The sequence below is a fragment of the Rattus rattus genome, chromosome 10 (genome assembly GCF_011064425.1).
Source record: "Rattus rattus isolate New Zealand chromosome 10, Rrattus_CSIRO_v1, whole genome shotgun sequence".
NCBI classification, from domain to species: domain Eukaryota; kingdom Metazoa; phylum Chordata; class Mammalia; order Rodentia; family Muridae; genus Rattus; species Rattus rattus.
The window spans coordinates 170,415-195,566 of record NC_046163.1 but is presented as its reverse complement, the minus strand read 5'-3'; the positions used below and the strand labels follow the sequence as shown (position 1 = coordinate 195,566).

Genomic DNA, 25,152 nt, shown 5'->3' with positions numbered 1-25,152 from the left:
TCTTAGGAGACAGAGGCACCGTGGTCCAGTCGGCAGAGAATGCGTCTGACCGCACCTAGCTGGGAAGAGGACCCAGCAGGATGGCCGGTGTGCTTTTAGCCCCTGCTGCTGACAGCTGTGATGTCCCTGTGTTGGTGAACCTGATCTCAAACGCCTGTCTTACTAACTGCATGCCTGGGGGACTAAAGGGATGTCAAGACAGCACTGAAAAGCAGTGAGACCGTTCTTCCAAAGAGAACTCGAGGCCTAATTCCAGTGTATCAGTTACCACGTTTAAGCAACTTCCCTTTGGCTTCGGTTTTGTGGGACACCCCGTAAACCTCAGAACTTGGAGGAGGAATGATTGAATTTAAGGATACGTGGCTTGCTTGGCAAAGCTCCCACTGTATGAGTGTGAGGACCTGCGTTTGAACCCCAAGCATCCATGTAAAAGTCAGGCATGGCAGTATGTACCCGTAACGCCAGCACCAGGTCTCAATGACCTGGTCTAGCTCAGTCAGTGAGCTCCAGTGTCAAACAAAATAAGGTGGAGTGCATACACACACACTCTCTCACAAACACACGCGTTTACCGTATACATATAAAGGGTTTAAGGCAGGCTGGGCTACACAGTGTGGCCAGGCTAGACTACATAATGAGACCCTGTCAAAAAAGGGGAGGGTAGTCTAGGGAGGTGGGTTGAAAGTTTAGAGCTCTTGCAGAGAACCCGGTTTCCATTCCCAGCGTGCACACTCGGGGTGATTCACAGCTGTGAATTCTCAGATTCAGACACAGGGTGATCTGAATGAGAAGAGCCCTCCTAGGCACATATAGCTGAATGCTTAGTCCCCATTGGTGGAACTGGTTGGGAAGGATTAGGAGGTGTGGCATGGTTGAAGGAGATGTGCCACTGGGGGTGTGCTTCGAAAGTCCATGTCAATCCCAGTTAGCTCTCTTGGTTATGTGCCTGTGGATCAAGATGTGAGCTCTCAGCTACGGCTCCAGTGCCTGCCTGCCTGCCTGCCTGCCTGCCTGCTGCCTGCCTGCCTACCTGCCTGCTGCCTGCCTGCCTGCCTGCCTGCCTGCTGCCTGCCTGCTGCCTGCCTGCTGCCATGCTCCCTCTCATGATGGTCATGGACCCTAACCCCCTGGCACCGCAAACCCCAAATTAAATGCTTTCTTTTATAAGTTGACACGGCCATGGCACTTGATCACAGCAATTGAAAGGTAACCAATACAGCGACCGTTTGTACCTCCAGTTCTAGAGAATCCCATACCCTTCTGACCTCTGTGGGCATCAGGCATGCTCAGGGTGTGTGTGTGTGTGTGTGTGTGTGTGTGTGTGTGTGTGTGTGTGTGTGTGTGTATCATGAATATATACATTATCCATGCAGGCAAAATACTCATAGAGTAAAATAAAAAAATCTTTTTAAATTTTCAAAAAAATAAAAGGAAAGGGAGGGACAGAGGGAAGAGAAGGAGAGAGGAAAAACAAGATATTATTTTAATAGTCAACAACCTCTAAGACAGAAGCCATTGGCTAAGCGAGAAGAATATTAAACTGAAATAAGCACTTCAAGCTAATGTCCCTGTGTACTTTTCAAAGTGCTCTTACACATTCTTTTCTATTTGGGCCCCACCTGGCAAAAATAATCTGTTCTCCATCCCCACCCCTTTTGGTTTTTCAAGACAGGGTTTCTTTGTGTAGCCCTAGCTATTTCTAGAACTTATTTTGTAGACTAGAGTAGCCTCACACTCAAAAGATTGGCTGCTTCTGCCTCCGAAATAGTCAGATTAAAGGTGTGCCCCAGTAGCCTGGCTAAAAATCTTTCTGTGGTGTTGTGTGTAGCCCTGTATAATGTGGAACTCAGTATATAGACCAGGTTGGCCTTGAACTCGCAGAGATCCACCTACCTATGTCTACCAGGTACTGGGATTAAAGGTGTACACCACTATGCCTGGCTTCAATTTCATTTTTACAGATGAGCAAACTAAGACTCAGAGAGAGGTTAAGTGACTTGCTTAGCACCACACAGCAAACTAGAGGTGTTCAGTATTGAACTCCAGATCCTAGATTAGCCCACTGCTCCTTCCCATGCAGTGAGTGGAAGACGCCATACGCCAAGTGCACATGGATCTGCAGACCAGCACTGCAACTGTTCGGTGCTGTCCCAAAGAGGCAACAACCATTCTCTACTTCAGCTGCATTTCCTTTCATTTTTCTGTAGACCAAGAAAGTATCCACCCTACCGTTTATTTATTCATTCATTTTTTTCGTACTACACTATTATGGTTTCGATGTGAAATGTGTGTTTGAACACTTGACCCCTAGCACCGTTTGGAAGGTTGTGGAGCCTTTAGGAGGAGGAGCCTTGCTGGAGGAAGTGTGCCACTAGAGGTGGGCCTTGACGGTTTATAGCTTGGCCCACTTCCTGTCTGCTGCTCTCTGCTTCCTGACAGTGGATGTGGTTTGATCGGTCACCTCACGGTCCTGTTACCCTACCTCCCTGCCTTGATGGACTGTGCCTCTTCAAACTGGGAGACAAAGTAAGCGCCTCCTCCTTTAAGTTACTCCTCCTTAGACATTTGACCACGGTGATAAGAAAAACACTTGGGGCTAGAACCCAGGGCCTCCCCAGTGCTCTACCACTGAGCCATATCCCTAGCCCTCACCTCCCTTTTAGATCCTGCACTTGAGCACTGGCTCCTCCCCATGTGTCTGCTCCACCCCCCACCCCCTCCCCACACACCCTGCATTCACTGGCCAATGACAGAGCTGGTCCAGCTGCCCACCAGAGGGAGGCCTAGGGACTTGCCAGGAAATAGAAGGCAAAGGCAAAACAAGATTGAGGGCAGCTCTTCCCTGTCCAACCGCACTCAGCGTGCTCTTTGGGAAAACTGCAAACCCAGTGCCCATGCGGGGTTCTCGTCCCTGGCAGAGCCGGATGGGCATCTTGGGGCCTGTCAGGTGTGAGCTAAGATGGACAGCCATGGACGGGGACTCTTAAGGAGCAGAGGTAGGATGCTGTGCTCTGAGACTAAAGGTATCTCTTTAAGACTTGAGCTCAGTGCCTCTGGGATAAAGAGCCAGTCTGGGAGAAGGCAGGGGCCCATGGTTTATTTTATTTGACATTTTTTAACGCCAGGACACTTTAGAGCCAAAGAGGAAACGAATCCCATCTGTTGCTGAGCCCCCAAGAGCAGTGCAAGAGAACAGGCCAGGGAGGGAAAGGAGAGGATGGGGGAGGAAGCGAGAAGTTGGAACATCTAGCCACACACAGAGCACGGACACCACCTGGAAGAGACAGGGTGTGGCAGTCGCCACAGCCCCTCTGTGTTTACCCACAGCTCCCTCAAGATGGAGCCGGCTGATGCTGCCTACTGCTCTGTGGCCCTTGGCATAGGTTGTGCTGTAGCAGTCCAGCCAAGGATGCAGATGCAGCACCTCTGTGTTATAAACAGCACCCCCTGGAGTTGTGGGGCTCGGCAGGCCTGAGGATGCTTTGACCTGCCACCTCCCATCAGTGACTGCCAGAGTTCCAATGCCGCCCACCCAGACCAGCCCTGACACAGACAGACATGGAGACACAAGTCAGAACCACATCCCGGGAGTGAGATGGGGGTGGGGTGTGGGGTGAGGAGACTCTGACTTCCTGTTCTCTCTGCAGTGCTCAGTCCCAGCACCTGAGTCTGCCTCTGGCCTCGATTCCCTCCCGCCTGTCTCTGGATGCTAGGGATGGGAGGACAGATGGCCGGGAGACTTAACTTCTTACTTAGATTAAATTCCAGACCCCACTATTTTTAGAAAAACAAATTCCTTTTGTCTTTTCAAAGGGTAAAAATGTCCCAAGCTGTCCTCTATGACAGTCTGCAGTGCTATGGGCTGACTATCACCCCGCAGGACTCCTTCTGCTGTCAGGCCAGCAATCAGTTTAGGTGCCAGCTTTAAGAGGCTTGCTGACAACTTGAGAACTTCCATGGGAGGGGGCACCAAGACAGGAGCGGTCCGGAAAGCTGGCTCAGTTTAGAAAGCACTAACATTAGGTGGGGACCTGTGTGTTCCTCTCTCCCTCTCTCTCTCTCTCTCTCTCTCTCTCTCTCTCTCTCTGTCTACAGAGTAGCTGAGCAATCATTCATTAGCAACCTGCTGACACATTTGAACAAGGAATTACTTATTTCATTTTTCCCAGACAATAATATTTGAATTAATCAGCAGGAGTTATTATGAGGCCGAGTCCAGCTGACTATTAAGAACTTTGTCATAAGAATTAATACTATGGAAAAGATAATTACTTCACAATTTTGGGAGAACTTTTAGGAAAATGTGGTTTTCTGAGGCAGCAGTACTACTCTGGGGTAGAGGTTTGGAAGTTTATTTTTCTTTTTTTTTTCTTTTTTCTTTTTTTTTCAGAGCTGGGGACCGAACCCAGGGCCTTGCAAGCGCTCTACCACTGAGCTAAATCCCCAACCCCTTATTTTTCTTTTTTAAAATTAGCTGTAAAACTCTTAGAAGAAAACACGGGAGGATAACTATATCCCCTTGCACTTATCAGTGATTTCTTGGGTATGATCCCCAAAGCACAGGCGATGGAGAGGAAAAAAAAATAGATATACTAGACTTCTTCAAACGAAACCTTCAGCAGGTGTAACGGTGTGTGCCTGGGGTTCCAGCTGCTAAGGAGGCCAAGGAAAGAGGATTGCTTGAGTCCCGAACTTCAAAAACAGCCTAGAAAACAGTGAGCTCCCCCTCTCGGTCCCCTACACCACGCACGCACGCACGCACGCACGCACGCACGCACGCACGCACGCACGCACGCACGCACGCACACTCGCTCTGAACCAGGCACGGTGTTATGATTCTGCAATTCCAGCACCCGAGTAGCTGAGGTAGGAGGATCTTGAGTTTGAGGTCAGTCTGGGATATTGAGTAAGACCTTGGTACAAATCGAAACAAAAACAAAACCACCTAAAACCAAAACAGTTTTTGTGTGTGTGCATCAAAGGACACTACCAATAAAAAGAAGGGCAACCACCAGATGGTAGAAAATATCTGCAAATCATGTACATGATAAAGGATTACTACCCAAAATATATTAAAAAAAAAAAGTCTAATAGCAAAGTCTAAATAATCTAATGGTTTTTAAGGGCAAAGGGTTTGAGTAGATATTTCTAGAGAGAAGAGCTCTAAAGGGTCAATAATCACTTAAAGACATCACTGATCCTTGGGGAAGTGCAAACCAAAACCATAATGGGGTGTCTTCTCCCCTTTATTAGACAGGCTATTATTAAAAAAAATACTGGTTGAGGATGTGGAGAGATGACATGATGACAGTGGGGATGAAAACTAGGGCAGGCATCCCAGAGAACAACACGCTGGATCCCCAGACGACTAGAAAGAGTATAGACCCGTCCTCTGGCCCAACAACCCCACGACTGGGTATACTGAAGATACTCCTGCAGTCACACCTTATGGTGACACAATTAAGAATAGGCAGGGCACGGAGTCAACCTGTGTGCCCACTGATGGATCAAGGATAAAGAAAATGTGATATACATCGTAAATCGTAAAGGAATGCTGTTATGGTTATAAACAGAATGTAATTGTGCCTCTTGCAGTCACATGGATGAAGATGGAGAAGCCTGTATTGGCTGCAGTCAGTAATGTGGTCTTCTCAGAAGATGGAGGGAGGGTGGTGGCTACTGGAGGTAGGGGGTGAGGGAGGCTAACAAGTACAGAAGTACAGTTGGGACTGAAGAGTGATTTTTTAAAAAGATGTATTTTATTCTTAATTTTGTGTGTGTGTGTCTTTCTATCTGTCTGTGTCTGTCTGTCTGTCATACATGCACATGAGTGCAGGTGCCCAAGGAAGCCAGAGGCACGGACGGGATCCCTCTGAAGCTGAGTTACCCTGACATGGGTACTAGGAAGCAAACTCAGGTCCTCTGTGAGAGCGCCATGCACTATTAATCACTGAGCAGCCTCGCCAGTCCCAAGAGTAACTTTTAATATTCTATGGCATTAATTACTAAAGTGTGAGAAATGTCTTCTAATATTCTGTGGTTGACAGCAATTAATTGTATATTTCAAAAGAGCTGGTAGAGAGGATTTTTAATGTTTCCGACACAGGGGGATGACGTCTTCTTTGATAGATTTGTCAGTTACTTGATCTGACCACATCATATACATATATTGAAATTTGCACAATCATTTTCACCAGAACAACAACAGCCAGGTGTGGCGGTACATGACTATGAGCTAGCACTTAGGAGGTGGAGACAGGAGAGTCAGGAATTCATTCAAAGTTATTTTCAGCTACATAGTGCACTCGAGCCCAACCTGTGCTCTATGGCTTCATTCTGATTTAAAAGCCAGAACTAAACAACAACAACAACAAAAAACCATCAACACAACCCCCAACTAACCAAAACCAAAAATATGTTTGAAAAAAACAATGAAATAATAATAATAATAATTACTATTACTATTATTATTATTATTATTATTATTATTATTATTATTATTATTATTGCCACTGTTGGATTTTAAGTGTTACACAGAGGTCGTGTGTTGGAAGCTTTGGGAGGTGGTGAAACCTAGCATTATGCCTTAGGTTATTAGGAGCGTGCCTTTAAAGGCTAGGAGACCTTATTCTCATCCACAGGGCCACTGGATTCACCAAGTCCCACCTCCATGACCTACTTACTGCACTGTTATGGCCTCAAAGCAACAGAGACAACCAGTCATGCACTAAACCCCCTAAACTCTGACCCTAAACTTTCCTCCTTTAAAACCAGGTATTTCCCATCTCTGCAATCCGGGCATTTTGCTACAGTAACAGAAAGCTGACTAACACAATGAGGATGGCTACTTTTTCTTAAACCAGGCATGAATAAGCAGTGAGACTACAGAGATGCAGAACTGGTGGCAATGGAAAATGGTCCCGTCTCAATGGAAAACAGTGCAGTGGTTCCTTAAGAGAGGACACACAGAATAGCACTTCCATGTGACCAGCAATTCCCCTCTATGTGCTCGCCCCAAAGAACTCAAACAGGTTATTTATATAACAAGGTCCATAGTAACCCAATGTGGGTTTCTGAACTTAAGCTCCCTGAACCTAAACTGTGACTAAAAGAACCAAAAAGACAAAACAGAGTATACACACTCCAGGGAATGCTATTCAGCCATGAAAAAGGAATTTCTGACACATCCTACAATATGAATGAGTTTTGATGATAGGTAGGATATATCACAAAAAAGACAGTTGCATGAGTTGCCTAGCATAGTCCAAACCACATTTAAACTCGTAGATGGTATTTGCCAGGGGCAAGAGGGGAGCAGGAAGGGGAGCAACTGTTGAATGAGTATTGAGTTTCACCTCAGTCACCTGAATTGCAGTGGAGGTGGGGGGAGGTGACCAGGGACCACAGTGTGAACGTACTTAGTGCCAGTGAATTGCATTTAAATCTGTCTCTTCTAGAACAGTGGCTCTTAACACACTTCACTCATTTTCAAACTTCATTTTAAGCACGTGACTCCACTGGCAGCAGTGCATGAGTCTCTCTCCAATCTACTGTGCTCACTTGTTTGAAGAATGTGCACCTCCAGTTTGCTGAGTGACAAGCCAGGGAGGACAAGTTGCTAGACAGGGCCAGGACAGCTGACTCGAAGCTGAACGCAGCTGGGAAGAACCTGTCAGAGGACAGTCCCTGTGTGATAACTAAGGAAGGGCGAGGGCCACTGCTGCCCACTGTGGCTCACGTGGACAGCTTGTGGCCAACTATGTCACCCACAGGGAGGGCAGAAGGAGGTTCAGCAATCTGGAAAGGGGACATTCAAATACTGTAGGACCCAGCTGATGGGCGGGTGGGGAGTGTCACCATGTGGGTGGGAAGGGCCCAACCCATCTTATAAGCTGGAAAGACAACGTCCTTAGGAAAGTGACTTAAAGAAAGAAAACTTTGTATGCATGCTTTTCCTGCACATATTTCTGTGCATCATACGCACATCTGGTGCTGGAGACCAGAAGAGGGCATCAGATCCCTTCCAGCTGGAGTTGTAGATGGGGAGTGAGCTACCATGTGGGTGCTGGGAATTGAACTCAGGTCCTCTGGAAGAGCAGCCAGTGATCCTAACCACTGAGCCATCTCTTTTGTTCATTTGGATAAATGATACAATCTAGCAGGGAACCACAGTGGGGATGAAAGCATTAATGGAAGCTGGGGTGAGGGGGCACAGCTCAGGTTTACAGGGTCACCTGAGGATTTCCTGGAATCCAACATTTCCTGCTTTAACGTAAATGTGTAGTCTGAGAACGGCTAACTGAAGAGCAATGGTCTGCATTAAAGTCACTAGACACTGTGAACGGATTTCCTTCAATGCTGGCTTCCTAAGCACATTCAGGACTGTGTGGTGGTTTGGATAGGATTGGCCCCATAGACTCATGTGTTTAAATGCTTGACCCACAAGGAGTGGCACTCTTGGGAAGTTTGGCCTTGTTGGAGTAGGTGTGGGCTTGTTGGAGGAAGTGTGTCACCCTGGAGGTGGGCTTAGAAGTCTCCTATGCTCAAGACAGGCCCAGCGTGGCACACAGCCTGCTGCTGCCAGCAGATCAGGATGTGCAACTCTTAGCTCCTCCCTTCTCCAGCACCATGTCTGCCTGCACACCTCATGCTTCCTGCCAGGACACCTCTGAACTGTGAGCTAGCTCCAATTAAATGTCCTCTTTAAGAGTTGCCGTGGTCACAGTGTCTCTTCACAGCAATGGAAACCCTAGCTATGACAGACACCCTTCTGTTTTTGGTCTGAGACAAGTACTCAGGGACAGAGAACACTTAAAACTAGTGCAGAAAGTCACCAGTATCTGAAAATCGACCTTCAGAGACACATATGGAATGGCCCTGCAAACAGCATCACAAGTTATAGTCTCTTCTACTTTGCAAACGTCGTCGTGCCTTTTATCCTACACTCTCCATAGGACTCCATGCCTCCCAGCTGCGGGGTAAGCAGAGATGTCCAGCCCTCATTCACGTCATTCCTGAGGACTTTGTTTTGACTTAATCAAGGGCACACATACTACCGGAGCAAAGAGGCTAAAATGGGAGTCAGACAGCAGGTGAGCAAAGACAACAGATTTCCTTTCCTTTCCCCTTAGCCCTCTGTGCTCCATACCTCACCATGTCCCAGCATTAGTCAGGGGCTACTAGATCTGTCCTTGCTACTGATTCTGGGCGAACGGGGACCCGTATAGACCATACACTCTTATATATTTGGTTGTGAGCCTAGCCTTTAACGGCTGAGCCACCTCTCCAGCCCGACCATACACTCTTGTACACTCTCTGAGGGGAAGGGTGTGTCCGTTGGTTAGTCCAGGATTCTGACTCTGTGAGCAACTGCACTGAGCCAAGAATTATACTAAGAAATACATAAAGAATTATACGTATATTAACCCTCCTTAATCTTCATAATGGGCCATGGGTCATCCTATGGCTATGTGCACTCAGCAGTAGGCAGATTAAAGTTCGAGGCTAACTAGTTAGCTCGGGCTCAGACAGTTGGCTCTACAAATCCTGCTACTTTAGTCAGAGTGGCTCTCTCCACACAGGGGTTGTGTGCCTTGGTACTTGGTACTTTGGGGACATCAGCGGGGTTGTAAGAAAGCTGATTATACCCTGAGGCTGAGGGTCCTGCCAGTCCTGGAATTCCCGAGCACAGATGCCACAGTCCTGAGCCCTTAGCCCCTTTGTGCTTCCCTCTGCCCTATGGGGCTGGCACATCCGGACGGGAACTTGACGCTGGCACAGGCTCTTCCCAGGGCATGAGATCTGTTTGGAACAGCTTCTCCACCACCTTGGCTCTCCCTCCTCCCCATCCCAGGCTTCTGACCACAGCGGCAGCTGGGGTCTGACTACAGCAGGACTTCTCTCTATCCCAGCTCCAGGCTGGCGGATCTGAGCGTGAGGTCGGGCTGCCCCTGGGACCTCTCAGGCAGTAAACAAGCCGTGCGTGCGTCACTTGTTTTGCTCCTGGGCAGCCTCATCAGCTGGACAGACCCTGACCAGACTTGCCAAGTTTATCCCCTTGGGTGGGCTGCGGGCTGGGAGTGGTGGATGGCCTGGAACTTGCCAGTCTTTCCGTGCTCCTGAAGCCGCAGGGCTTTATTAGGAGCAGCCATCTCTGGTAGTATGGTTTTAAATACCTGAGAGATAAGAAAAGGGCCACTGTGGCTCCATCTTAGGGATGGAGACCCCAGAAAACCGTAAAGGAAGAAAGGAAGGGGGCGGGTCTGATGAGAGATACACCAGAGAAGTTTCCAGAACCATGCAGCTCTCTGGTCTCAGGGCTTGAAAACGTTGGCCAGAACAACCCAAACCCCAACGGTTCAAATTCTTCCTGTCTTCTTTGCACTCCCAAGGCTGCCATGTCTGCCCCAGCTGTCTCCCTAAGTCTATCCTGTCAGAGAGGGGTAAGCTGAGGGTCTCTGGGGTCCACGGGCAGGAAAGAAGGCTTTGTCGGCTAGGGAAGGAATAGGGTATAGCATTATGGATGGAAGGATTGTGGAAGCAGAAAGTCCACGGAGGATATAAGCCAAGGGTCAGAGTGGGAACCCCTGGCAGGGGAAGTGAGTCACCACCCCACTCTCTGATTGGCTCTTCCATAAATTCTGCTTTCTCTTAGCAGGTGGAAGGAAATGACATTACTGGCCTCTTTTTGCAAAGGCAGAAGCAAGTTAAGTCACCACAGTCTACCCAGTTTGCAGAAGACCTGGGCTTCAGGTATGTTCCCAGGCCTCTTTGGAGGAGGACAGGCCTAGGGAGGAGAAGGGCATAGCCGAACAGACCAATCAGCTCCTCCGTTTCCAGCCCCACCCACCACACTCATCTTGAATAAGCCACATCTGGGTGCAGAGGCAGTCACTGCATGCACAGCCGCTGTGTCACAGCCCAGCAAACCCATCATCCCCTGCTGCCGTCCTCCTCCCACACCTCCTGCGCCAGCCGGCCTCTGTGCTTACCCCGTCGTGATGTCATCATCCTCCGTCATGGTCTTGCCCATGAGGTCACTGTCGCTCATGTAGCCGGACTTGAGGTCCACCTCGTCAGAGTCCAGGGACTCCACCAACTCCAGGCGAGAGATGTGGCTGAGCTTGCTGGGGCTCCGCATAGGCATCGTGTGGGAGTAGTGTGCCCGCTCCCCATGCATGTACCAGGCTGGGGGCCCCTCAGAACGGCAGCTGCCCCCAACGGAGGGTGCGTCGCCAGCCTGCAGCCGGGGACTGGACTGGCCGTAGCGCCAAGAGAGAGGAGAGGAGCGGTTGGAGAGGCTGGACACACTTCGAGGGTTGGCATCATCACTGTCGTAACAGGACATCTCCAGGGAGCTGCGGAGAGAGCAGACAGCACAGAGTCAGTCCTCAGGCCATCCACTCATTGGGATGTCCCTATGTGAGGCCTTCTAAGTACATGTTCCTTTGTTACGGTCTCTCAGGCTGTCAAAGGACAATGATCCTACTAAGTCAATGATCCTACTAAGTACCCAAGGCATGGATCCCATACTAAGCCTATCCTGCAAGTGTGGCCAGTGTTTAATATGATTTTTGGTCATTTTTTTGGTAAATGGCCCAAAGAAAGAAATTAATCTTGCTGGCCCAGTGTTTCCCATCAGTGAGACGGGGTAATGCCTACATACCCTATGTATGGTTTGTAGAGTTGAGAGGACTGTAGCCATACAAATCTGACTGGGCCTGACATATAGATGCTCACTGAACTAGAACAAGCCAGTGAGGCCCGGTGAGGGGTGGAGAGTAGAGGCTGCTGATCACCAGAGCTCAGAAGACCTTGACTCTCTACTTTATTCAGGGTGGATAGTCAAGGTGGCCATCACCTCTCTTTCAGCTAGCTGATTCCCAGGGACCAGATCTAGATAAACCTAAAATCGAATGTCAAAGGTACCAGACAAGCTTTTAGGAACCTTGGATATTAAAGCAGACCCCAGGAAGACTGGTCAGCCATAGGCCTGGGCATCAGGGGAAGAAGTGGACCTCCCACCCTACCCCCCAACCCTCTAGGGAACAGATATGGTCTTCATGGGTAGAGAACCCAGGAAAACAGAGGAGAGGTACAGCAAGATTCAAGGTCACAAGCCTTAAGGCCACGAGGCCAGGCCAAGGCAGCCGCAGGCAGGCAAATACCAAAGGGCCTGAGTCCCTGGGTCCTTCTCCCACAGGGCCGGAGTGGAAATATGGCTGAGATCTGGCAAGAACAGTGGTCGGGGCTTTGGTTCAGTCTAGCACCACGACCAAGCCTAGCAATGGCGCTGCTCAAAATGACTTGACTCTTCTCTATCAGATGGCCAGACAGGGTTGAATCAGTGACATGCATGAGGTGTGTGGGCCACCAAAACTGGGTAAGCTGAGGCAACCTATGGCTGGATGTGGGGTACACAAAGCAAAAGAATCTTTGATCTGTGACGTTAGTCATAGGCCATTGGGTTTTTTGTTTGTTTGCTTATCTGCTTTTAATTGTAAGTTGCTTGAAAAAAGAAAAGCCTTCCCAAATGGTCTCTATTGAGCCCCAGAAAATGGTCTTCCTTTTCCTCAGCAGAGTTGGAGGAGTCCTGAAAATTCAACACTGGTCCTTGTAGCCGACCCATGGCAATGAGTGATGCCCAGCATGCTCTCCGCTGGCCTACACCCATCCTTCCCTCTGAGCCCAATAGTCCCAGCATGCCTTGCAGGTCTGCATCAGCTTCTAGATACTGTGGCCCTCCCCAGGAACACCATCTCCTGGGAGGACAATGGAAGTTCCCTGATGACAGGGAAGCCACAGTCATGGTGTAACTCAGTCTGAATGCTCACCCAGTATTCCAGCACCTCGAGAGGGATCATCAGGGAGCAGACCCAGGATGACTGTGCTGAATGCGGTGGGGACTGTCTCACCACAGGTGAAAGGTCGGGGGCTCACGCAGTAAGTACTTAGCAAAAATAAGCGGACCGTGAGATGACGACGACAATGGTGTTGATGATGATGATGGAGGAGGAGCAGGAGGAGCAGTAGGAGCAGCAGGAGACCACACCAAGAACATGAGAGTACACAGGGGAACTGGTTTGTAGCAAGCACATAAGGAGGGGAGGGTTCCCCACTCACTACTGCCTCTGGCCTACCTGCTATGTTACTCTCTGAACATAAAATTCCTCTTCCTCTATTTTGAGGCTCTATTTTTTTTTTTTAAATTGTTGTTGGTTTGGTTTGGTTTGGTTCCTTGAGACAGGGTTTCTCTGTGTAACAGCCCTGGCTGTCCTGGAACTCACTCTGTAAACCAGGCTGGCCTTGAACTCAGAGATCCACCTGCCTCAGCCTCCTGAGTGCTGAGATTAAAGGAATGCGATACAACCATCCAGCTGTTTGCACTAAACCCCATCTCTGGATCTCAGGGGGAAAGGGTTCTAGCTCACAGCTGATCTCCTAACCTGCAGCCAGCGCCCAGCCCCAGGCTTGCCTCTCAGGGAGGTCAGTTTTTGTTTCTTCTCCTTAACATCTCTACCTCAGACTCTTCTCATGGAGGGAAACCTACCTACAGAAATAGAGGATGTGGCCCAGAAGTCAAGTTTCCAAAAGAGGAACTGAGTCTAAGTCACCCCGTGAGTCCCAGGAGAAGGGCAACCTTGGCAGACGCACCCTTGAACCCCGAGGCCCTCGGGGATGAGACTATGTTTGCTCTGAAGGCTGGTGCCTCATGCTGTGTGGACCCACAACTGCCCCCATCAGCCTGTGGGGTCCAGCATGTGTATCTTCTCCCAGGTCTTTTTTCTAGTCTAGGGAATATTGCTCCAAGGTACAGGGAGAGATTGATTGATAAAAAGCACTTTAAAAAGCAAAAGAACCATAAAAGCCGGGACACTGGTGTTTGGGTTATCCAAGTGTGGACCAGAGCTAATGTAAACTAAAGGCTAAGAGAGGAAGTGACCCGAAGTCCACAGTAAACAGAAGGCCCAGACGCCCGTTGGAACTTTCTTTTCCATAAAGGGAGACAGGAGCCAGAGGCCCCCAGGCCCTTGTGTCAACCAGTCAGCTTTAGGCTTCCCTTCCCATCCAAGCAGAGTCTTCCCTGCTTCCCTGGGGCCTCGGGGCAGGCATGGAGACACCAGGAGACTGGAGCAGCTGCCTCTGCCCTGCTTCTGTGGGTGAGTCATTTGGGGTGTGACTCTTACAGCAGCTCAGCAATTCTCAGCGTCTTTGGCACCATCCTGGCCGGTGACTTGGCATGGAGAGATGTTCCAGAAACTTCCTTGGATAGGGGAAAGACTCATCTATAGGGGACTAGACCGTTGGATGACTCAGCTGAAGTAGAGCCTCCTCTCTACCTGGATTCCTACTTAGGGCTTGTGAGATGGACAGTGGCTGTATCGGGGCTCCTGAAGCAACACAGACCATTTTCCTCAGACACCCTTGACCACCTCCTCTCTGGTCGGCAGGAAGATGTTTAGGCGTTTGGGAGTAAGAGCCGTGTTTTCAGGGCAGGGATATGAGTGGGGATGTGGGAGGTGGTGAGAGGTAAGGGAAGGAGAAAGGTCTCAACGAGGAGACCTAGGGCCAATGGGTGCAGGGCCCTCAAGCTGGGATTCAACAGCAGTCATGTTTTCCCACACAGACTGAGAGGCCCTAAGGTAACAGGTCCTCTGATGTTGAAAGGACACAAGTATGTCTGGATACTCCCCTGACTAGACATGCCCTGAGCTAGTAAAAGTCCCTTTCCCACTGACCCCATGCCCCAACTCTGCACTCAGTTTTCTAGCACCAGGAGACAGAGAGGAACCTACTGAGATTCAACTGAGGAGGTTTCTGGTTCTTAATACACAGGCTTCTAGTCTCTATGTCCGTGCCCCACGATTTCCCAATCTTGGCTGCCTGCTCGCCTCCCCCCTCAGAACTTAGCCGGGCCCTCTGTCCCCCTTAGAGCTGACAGTATGAGCTCATCTGAACAGCCCAGGGAAGCCCAAAGGAACTGAATGGGAAATTCTGACTCACGGGGGCCACTGCCAGAATGCTGCTCTTGGGAAAAGGGCTGCGAGAGAGCTGTGTACCCTACAGCTGGAGGCTTGGGGGGGTTTCTGTAAGGGTGGGGGGATGAGAGGGATTCCACAGGGTTGATTTTGTGGGTACTAGTATGTAGGCCCTGCTGGGCACTCAGCTGTCCTTTCGCAGTGATAGAAGGGACCAGAGGACACCTGGCTGGCAGAGGCTGATGAGCCCAGGTGTTGGGGGGGTCCTCGAATCCTAGAGGGATGGGACTGGAAAGCAGGAGGAGTTTTAGTAAGCAAAGCCCTCTTGAACGAGGAGGAGAGTGCAGCTTACGGCAAGAACAGGTACCACAGACCACAGGCCGGCTTCCCACCTATACCCAGCCTGTCACGGGTGAAACCCTGTGCTCAAGCATAAGCAGAGGAAAGATTGAGCAGGGTTTCCGCTGTGGTGCTGCTGGGTTTCTCTTACCTCACAGCGCTGGCAATGTGGGGCTCCAAACGCCTGTGTTCAGAGGCCAAGGCTGTCTGGTCAACTTGGGGTGCCCATGTGGAGGTGTGGGGAGACGCTGAGGCCTTGCCCTTCAGACTCAGGGAGAGTGTGTCACCAAAGTTAGCTCGAGCTTACCTGTGAGTCACCTGGGAGCCTCGCAGGCTGGACATGGTTTCTTCCAGGTTCTGTCGAAGATCCAGAACATTCTGTACTGTCCTCTTTCTCTGCGACTCTGGATCTAGCAAAGAGAACAGAAAAAGGTGGTGAATGAAGAGAACTTCCGGAAGGGACCTGGGAGCCAGGAAAGGGGAGATTGACCGTATCTCTCAGAAGCTAGACTCTAGGGCTAGCCACCTGCTTCCTCAAAGGTGACCAACAGAGCAGGTACAGCTAATGATCTTCATGTGTGCCCTGGGCTGGCTGAAGCCCCAACCCCAACAAGAGCTGCAGACAGGGCCCTTCAGAGCCTCTCTCTGAGTGACCACTGTTATCTCTCAGGCTTTGGTTTGGGGAGGTTCTTCTCACAGCAAAGACAGAGGTTCCTGGCAAGTTTTCCTGTGGTGGAGTGAAATAGGTCCCCTCCCCAAAATAACCTCCTTTGGAGCAGTGTGTTGGTGTGCATTTGCTTGGGGGCTCCTGGAGGAGGGGACACTCTGATGGGCAGAGCTTGCCGATTTCAACCGTGTAACTATCCCTACGCGGCCAGTTTCAATACATCAACCTATCATGGGCCACAGTTCGGAAGGGTTGGGAACGTGTGGAGTTGCTCTGAGGGGTCTAAGAGGCGGTTCTGAGAGTCTCATAAAGGTGAGGTGGCTGGTGGGAGATGGAGATGAGCAGTCATTTTCTGGGGCACTTCAGACCCTATTCAAGAGTTAGACTCCTGACCTCGGAAGAAGCACAGGTGTAGCCAGAGTCTGAACCAGTCAGGACCACTTTGCTCAGCCTTGGTTTCTGGATGATGTTAGCCTAGACAGACGAGAGCCTCTAACCGGAAACGAAGCTTCACACTTTCTCCCATCTAGGGATGGAAATAGCATCCAAAATGATGCAATGACTCTGAGGACCTTCTTCTCCCTTCTATTGACCAACCCGAGAAATCTTTATCAAACACCCACTCAGGGTTGGGCGTGGCAGTGCACACCTTTAACCCCGGCACTCAAAAGGCAGAGGCCGGTGAATCTCTGTGAGTTTGAGGTCAGCCTGGTTTACATAGCAAGTTCTAGGCCGGCTGAGGCTACATAGTGAGGCCCTGTTTCAAAAGAGAAAAAGAAAAAGAGAAAAGAAAAAAGTGGAAAGAAAGAAAACAGAAAAACAACAAAACCTCTAAAAGAAAAAACCCAAAATGAAACAAAACAAAACAACAACCCTCCCCCCAAAAAATATCCAAAAAACAAAAATCCCCAAAGATTCCAACTCAACTTGGTACCAGGCACTGTGCTAGGCTCTGAGAACTCTAACGAAGAGGCTTGGACCGTGTCCCCTGAGTAACCTTGTACATAGGATCCAAAGTCACTGTCACTGAAGAACCCAGTCTTCAATCCTCCTCAAAACTGCTTCAGTGGTTAGTGACAGGGGTAACAGTGGGGCCATCCCTCTCCTCCTGCCCTCAACCCTTCCAGCCTTCTAGGCAAGCCAAACTTACCCCTACTCCCAGGCCCAGCCTCTCTCCACCCACAGACTCAGCAGGAGAGCGAGCTCCTTTTCGCTGCCAAAGAGAACATTTCCGAATCCCCTAAGAGGTATGTTTTTTTTCTCAAGACTGAGCTCAAGCTGGCTGGCTGTCACTGGCTGGCTGTCACTGGCTGGCTGGCCAAGTGAGGCTGGGTGGGGTGGAAGGGCCATGCTGTGTGGCTCTTCCCAGAGTCTCTGGGACACCTTCTTCTAGGACCAGCTCCAATCTTGGACCCAGCCATCTTGTTTCCCTCCCCTGGGGTCTTGACCCTATCCTCCAGTTTCTCAAGGCAGTCCCGTGTACTCAGGCCTCCATGTTGGTGTCAAGGAACAAGGAGAAATGGCAGGCCTCCATGCCAGTGGTCTGAGCTCTGCCCACAGCCCTGGCGTCATCTCTCTGGCTGCCAATGCCTGTTTATTCTGGCAAGTGTCACCCGGCGAGCTGCGAGCTGCCTTTAAGTGATGGCTTGGCAGGGGACACAGTCAGGGTCAGACAGTGCACACCTATATATTTTAAGGTTTAATGTGCAAGACCCTGTGTGGGATTAAGAGCATAGCATGGGTTCACAGAAGGGTGATGCCTTCTACGACTTGGACGGAAGTGAGCCAAAGGTGCGTGTATCTCTAAAGGGTGTTTCCAAAGAGGAAAAGTGACAGAGCGTTAGTCAGAGGCTTCTGGGTGTGCCCAGTGCTCTGCACGCATCATCCAGTCCAACCCCAATGGGAGATTTGTCCATTTTACAGATGAGAACACTGACACTTTGAGATCAAATGAATCAATCAAGCTACATACAGCTAGCATGAAGCAAAGGGTAAAGCCAGAGTCTGAAAGAAACTCAACCTCTTTTTTTTTGTTTTTATTTATTTATTTATTTATTTATTTATTTATTTAGATTATGATGTGGACCTCAGACTCGCAATGTTGAAGTCATCATGCATGAAACCCAACCTCTTTTGATGTAACACAGGGCATTCCTGCAGTGTCACACGCAGTGACTGCATACAGTAAGTGCTTAATGATATCCCAAGATTTAATGAGAGCTACCACCATTTAAAAGTTTTTGTGTATGTGTGCGTTATGGGTATGTTTGTGTGTGTATGCATGTACGTATGTGCGCATATGTGTATGTATATGTGTATATGTACACATGTGTGTTGTATGTGGATGTGGTGTTGGATAAAAATGTCCCCTTCTCATTAAGGAAAAATGATTAAGCTATACAGTTGGTCAGCTTCATTCCTAATTCTCTAGGCTTCAGGCGCCGCAGGGAATGATGGGAACTAGAACCCAGAATCTTGGTAGTGACAGAAAACACTATATCAACTCCCGACATATCAATCACGGCACCTTCTCGCCCCAGCCTCCTCAAAGACCTCTACTCCAAGCCCTACATTCTTCCACATCAACAGAGTAGGTCACACACCCCTCCTCCTCCACCCCCCAAGGGCTCGACTCTTCAAAACCAGAGGTACCAAGGTCCTGGAAATGGCTTGGCCCAGTCCTGTGTGTCACAGGGTTGGTGGGAGGTCAAGGCGCAGGGGCACAACCATCTGGAAATGTCAGAGAGGTTAAGAGTTATCTGCAGGGACCAGGGTAGGTTTAGAGATGGCAAGGAGGCTGTATTTGATGGGAATGACAGATCTGTTCAGTGCCCTGGTTGGGACAGTCCTGAAGAGGCTACACCCTAAAGCTCCCTGGGTGCCTCAGCAGTGTCGCCTACTGGCCATCTAGGGTATGACACCTTACATTTCCACAGCTGAGTCTGCTCTGTGTGTGTGTGTGTGTGTGTGTGTGTGTGTGTGTGTGTGTAGTATGTAGTGTATGTGGTAGTGTATGTGTGTGTGTGGGGGGTGATATTCATACTTCTGATCCACATTTTATGTATATTAAGTTATATTTGCAAAAGAACTCAACCCACCCCTTACCCTCACCCACTCCAGATCTATGTAGCCTGCTCTACCCCAGCACCCGGCCTAGTTTTACTGAGCTTTTCTTACCGTGTGCAGTGAGAATGAAGATCTGGGAAGGGGTGGAGGGATTTGAAGTACTAGTTGATTTGTGATGACGTTAACATAAACTAAAACTAATGCTACTGGTTAAGTCCCCACATCTTGGAGGCTGCCTCCCTGTGTGTTGGTCAACCCTGTGGTCTCAGCATGGGTGGGCCTGGGTTGGGGTGAGGTATGTCAAAAATGGAGGAGTCTACTGTGCTCACGAAGTTTCCAACTTATGTGACACCTTAGTGCACGTTAGAGCTAAGTTTTTGCAGAACACATCTTAGCTCCAAGGATGAAGTATGTGTGTGAGTGCATGCATGTGTGTGAGTCACATGTGTATGTATCATGTGTGTGTCATATGTATGTATCATTGTGTATCATGTATGTGTGTATCATGTGTGTATCATGTGTATCACATGTGTCATATGTATGTATCATGTGTGTATCACATGTGTATCATGTGTGTCATATGTATGTATCATGTGTATCACATGTGCGTATCATGTGTGTGAATTGTATGTATGTATCGTGTATGTATATTATGTGTGTCTATATACAAAGAGCATACTGTCTCTGTGGAGTCTTACTACAGAACCATAATCAAATATACTCGACACACTGGTGCATGCACACAGTAATGCCAGCGACCATGTGTTTACCCCATGTGAGGCATGACGCTAAGCACATGACTCTGTGGTATTTCACTTGATTCATCATATTTGTCTGGATTCCAACCCTCCTATTCTTTCTATCATGATACCCTGCCTCAGAATATGCTCCTCTCACCAAGGTGTGCCGATACAGTGTTCTGCAATACACACACGAGGTGATCTGGGTGGCTCTGCCTCTCACTGTGAGACAGGAAGGTGGCTAAGAAATTCATGAAGAAAAGAGGCAATTTGCGCCTGAGAAGGGAAGGCCCAGGGTACACTGGGAGGATGACACGAGCAGATTCCTTCTACCTGCCTGGCATCAGACAAGGGGAACAGGCCTACCAAGAATGCCAAGACCGAGGGTTTGCCGCTAAGCTAAAAACTTGGACACTGGGAAGAAACTGACTTTCAATTTGGTGACAAGAACATAGTTCTTAGGCCGGCAGCTGTGGCTCAGGACTTTAATCTTAGTACTTGAGAGGCAGAGGCCAGCGGAACTCTGAGTTTGAGGTCAGTCTCATCTACAGAGTGAGTTCTAGGACAGCCATGTCTATATAGAGAAATCCTGTCTCAAACAAACAAACAACGAAAACAAAAAGGAACACAGTTTTTTGTGTCAAGAATAAAACCCACCATCCAGGTCCTTCACTGCCCCTTCGCAGCTGGGCTGACCCTGACCAGGTTACTTCATCTTGCTGTGGTTTTCCTTTCTGCTAAATGGAGAGGGATGATGACCTCACTGCAGTGAGGCTTACGGGCCTAGCTCACTAACACACTTAGCCTAGCCGGTCATACAGCACACCGCCTGGAAACACAGCTGGAATCTGGCAGAGGTGGGCAGAGGTGGGGCTCGAGCTCCCCACACTCTGCCACACTCACAAACAGGTAGGACCACGCTCTTGCTTGCCGAGGCCCTCACATCCGGACTTGGGACAAGTGCGATACACTTAGCAAACCTTGCTTCTGCACCACGAAGCCTGACTAGCGGCTTTTCTCAAGGGCTAGTCTTGCCTGTGGGACTCACTTCACTTCACTACACGGACTTCCTCGGACCAGAAGGCTGAGCCATGAGATGGTCATGGACAGGGAGCCTCCAGCTCCAGGGTAAAAGCCCCAACAGATTCAGGCCAAGCTCCAGAAGGAGGAGGTGCAGGGGGATCCATCACCCAGTAGTCAGATTCCCCCACGTTTGGTGAGGTTTTAATTATTAGCCAGCAATTAAGTAAACTGCAATACCTTTTGACTACTGAAGCCTTAATTACCTTCACAAATGCTTCAGAACCCACAAGCCATGTAGCTCAGGGGAGGGCAACTGAGAACTAACCAGGTCTGCACCTTACCTCTAGATTGGCTTTTTCTGTGAATGGCGGGGTGAGGTACAAGCCCCCAGGAGGGACAGAAGTGAGCCAAGAGGGAGCTTGAAAGCATTTGCCACCCTCTCACATTAAGGACAGGAAGTAACCTCTCCTCTAAGTCCACACAGGGGACTCAGGGCTGCTGTGAGTTTCCGTGCATGGGTTCTTTTTCTCACTGTCCAGTACTGTGGCCTGAGACAGAGGCTCAGATGTCTGCAGAAGAGGTAAGTCACAGCCAGAATTATCCACAGGGGATGGTCTGGGCCTAGATCCATGTAGAAATCCTGGCCAGCCTAAACGACCTGGAAACAGGAAGGACCGGGCCTCTCTGTGTCTGTTCCTCTCTCACACATCTCAACAACTCCTGGGAGGAAGAAAATTCCCCAACCCTATTTGATCCCCAGTATGGGGGTCTGATCTTTAAATTCTGGAAATCTGTCACAATTTCAGCTTCTAAAAGGATTCCAGCCCTAGCCAGCAAGTCACTCTCTCCCAATATTTACTGCAACAATCGTAAGACGCTGGAGAATTTCACACACCGCGGCCAGGATCTGTTAGGCAGTACTCTTGTGTTTCAGTGGGCCAAACGTCTCTGAGAACTGCAATCTTTTTGCCCTTCTATTCCACTCGAGGACATAAATCTCCCAGCTCAAGCAAGAGCAGGCCATCACAAGGTTCTCCTGGTCTAAGGGCATATCCCAGGGTGCCCCCAGGGGCTCAGGGTTAAGCTAGGCAATTCTGTGGAATCTGCACCAGTCACTTTGGACTGGAACCATTCCCACCCCTGCAAAGGCTGACTCAGGCGCCATAGCAGGGAAAGCTAAAATGTGACAAGTGACTGCTACACAGACGTCCCCTGCCTGAGGTTAGAGCACAGCAGCTTGTCTGAGGGGCAACTCCACCCTCCTTCTTCACCCCTTCCCCAATCATCTGCTGGCCCCAGAGGTCCTAGAAGGAGACAGGGTGGGCGGGCCTCCATGGCAGAGACACTCCACTGTCATGGAGCAGGCAGGCAGGAAACTATTTATTCTGTTACTAATCCCATCAATTCCTCTCATCCCCCCCACTTAAGTCACAATATTGTCAGAGGCGGCTAACACAGAACCCTGCAGTGCGGCAAATCCTGCGCTGGTAGCTGTTCTGTGCACAACTGCTCCCCAAAGGAGTCCCGAGGGATTTTCCCTTTACCCTGAAGAACCCTGAACCCACTCAGTCAATGAGTGGGCTGACTGGAGTCCTCCTGATGGCTGCTCCATCATGAGGCACCAGACAGAGCGGGGACTTCAAAAGAGAAAAGCAAACGCATCGGCCATATGGGGGCATTAGACAAAAACTAGAACTACAAAGAAACCTGGGGCTAAACAAGAGAAGTATTCGGAGGCCCAGAATCCACCAGACAGGAGTCTCCTCGCTTCATGTGTAGTTTTGATTTTCACTGAGGTAAAAGCCCCAAGCGAACACATCTCAACCAGCTGTGGAACTTGGGGAAATGACTTCTCCCTGGGCCTCAGTTTTCCTGGTCTGTAAGTAAGGGAGCAGTGTAGTTGACTAAGCTCTGCTAGTGTGGTCCTGTGACTTTGTGCTAGGCTGAAGTCTGTATAAATGCTTGCTTTTAAGGATAGATTCCAGGGTGTCGTTCCCAGAGTTTTTTTGGTTCAAGCGCCTAGAGGTGGTTCCCAGGAATCTTCGAGCTGCCAGCTCCTAAATGAGGTGATGTGATTAGAGGGTCCTACTTTGCATTTGTGTGAACGTTGCAAGAACGGAAGACCCGACAAAGCACCAGGGCTCAACATCCCCACCCAAAGTGATGGAGAAATATCTCTGGCACAAGTCGGAGCTCCATCTTTCCGGTTAAGACAGCCACCAAAATCTTGCCAGGTCTCTGGGGCTTGTTGCAGAGAACAACCACACGGGGGCGCTAGGGGTCCTCAGCCGCTTTCAGCCTTGCTTCGGGTTGATGCCGCAATGCTGTAGGATGAGCAGCTGTCTAGCTCTCGGGTTTGGGAGAAGTCGCCCAAAGGTCTCTTTTCCTCTAAATTCTTTGCAGGCTCTGCACTCCTGGAGCAGACATCCTTTTACCTCCCAGTCTCTGACGCTGGCTAAGTTAGCACGCTTGGGGAAGAGCCCAGTGTTTGCAGCATCGATTTTGCGGCGCCATCTACCCAGTTTAAGAGCAGGGCCTGGCTTACCGGGATTTTTCAACCACTTAAGGTAGAAGTGGGCTCTGGAGACCCACAGATTCCCTTGGCAAGCTCATATTCAGAGCCAAAGTTTGAGAGCGAATCCAGTTTGCATTTCAACACAAGCGCCCGCCCTGGAGAAGTGTGCGGGGTCCAAGTCTGTTCTCTGGAGGTTTCATTTCTGCTCTTTTGCAGTGTGCTTTGGGGCAGGTGGCTTTCTGGGAGAGGTAGGAGGACAGACTCCTTCCATTATGCCCCATGGAGGTCCTTTTGGGAAGACAGGAGGTCTCTGCAGCGACTGAAGGAAGAAAGGGAACCCACAAGGCTGGCTGCAATGGCAGCACAACTCAGCTTCACACAGCCTTGCGTACAAAGCAGCCTTTGGCAAAGAACTTGGGGAGTAAGCTTACAGATCCAGGGGACGGCTACTTCTCAATGATTTGCACTTGGGGAAGGCTTTGCTAGATTAAGGACAATTAGTACCGAGGGCCAAGAGATCAGAAGAGGAAGGACCCTGTTTGGAATGACTATTGTAAGGTCTGTTAGTCGGTCTGCCTGTCCGTCCGTCCATCTGTCCTTCCTTCCTTCCTTCTTTCCTTCCTTCCTTCTTTCCTTCCTTCCTTCTTTCCTTCCCTCCCTCCCCACCCCCTCTGTTTTGTTTGTTTTTGAGACAGGGGTTTCTCTGTGCAGCTCTGACTGTTCTGGAACTCACTCTGCAGACCAGGCTGGGCTCCAACTCAAGAGATCCACCTGCCTCTGCCTTCTGAGGACTGGCATTAAAGGTGTGCACCGCTGCCACCTGGCTAGGTCTATTTCTAGTTCTTTTTCTATTACACTTCTAAAGAAATTCCTCCGATCCCATTCCCTTGAACACCAGGTTACAGGATGAGAGAGGATTCTGAAGATTTGACGCTGCACTGGGCTTGTAAGCAGGCCTGCAGCAGAGGATAACCACCGACTGTCTGCCCATCTCAGACACTCAGGCTGGTCGCTGCAGAGGGCAGGCCCTGGACCTCCTGCCTGGTGAACCTTAAGGTTTACTTTTACTGGAAATGTTTCCTTTTTTAACAATGCCCAGAGCCTTCCTGTGACACCCTGCTCAGAAGATGTTGATGATGTCTTCTGTGCAGCTGCTTCTGGGAACCGGGAATGGTTGTTATAGCAACAGTTTACACAGCAGACAGCCATCTGCAGGCGAGGGAATGGGGAGGAGAGGAGAGGGGCTGGGCTCAGGTGTGAAAAGCATTGGGAGAGGCCTGGGGAGTTTCTGGTTGTGACCCTAGTAATACTAGGTCTTGGCTAACTCTTCTCTCTCTCTGATACCAAGTATTGTCCTAGAGGCTTTATGTATATGAGCCCTGTTTGGGAGCACGACACGCCTGAGCTGGTCTATTTATTACTTCAATGTCATAGCTGAGAAAACCGGAGACTGCTGTCCAGGGTGACACAGCAGCACATGGCAAAGCCAAAATGTGAAGTCAGGTGTTCTAGCCTCGTCCAATACTGGCGCCACGAGCTAGAGATGGGGAGACATGTAGACGAGGTTTAATCACACGCTGTAAAACCCACTTTTTAAAATATGTAATTCCATGGCTTGCACCATGTTTGTACATCATCGCTCATGTAATTTCAAAATATGTTATCGCCACCTCCCAGATAAGCCCGTACACTAAGCACTCACCTGTCTTTCTCTCCCTCCTCCAACCCTGGCAAACACTAGTCTACCTGCTGACTCTGCAGATCCACCCATTCAGGATCCCTCGTACAAACAGGATCACACACCGTTGTGGCTTCTGTCACTTT

General features: G+C 49.6%; 1 protein-coding gene across 1 annotated transcript in view; it reads right to left on the bottom strand.

The window, feature by feature from the left end:
- Nav1 (neuron navigator 1) overlaps window positions 1-25,152 on the bottom strand; it is a 171,758-nt gene that overhangs the window by 83,606 nt on the left and 63,000 nt on the right. Inside the window, exons 4-5 of the mRNA XM_032915084.1 lie at window positions 15,625-15,727; window positions 10,992-11,357 (exon numbers count right to left, since the gene is read on the bottom strand). Of these exons, the coding sequence (XP_032770975.1) occupies window positions 10,992-11,357; window positions 15,625-15,727 (469 nt within the window). The remainder of the gene's footprint in view (window positions 1-10,991; window positions 11,358-15,624; window positions 15,728-25,152) is intronic.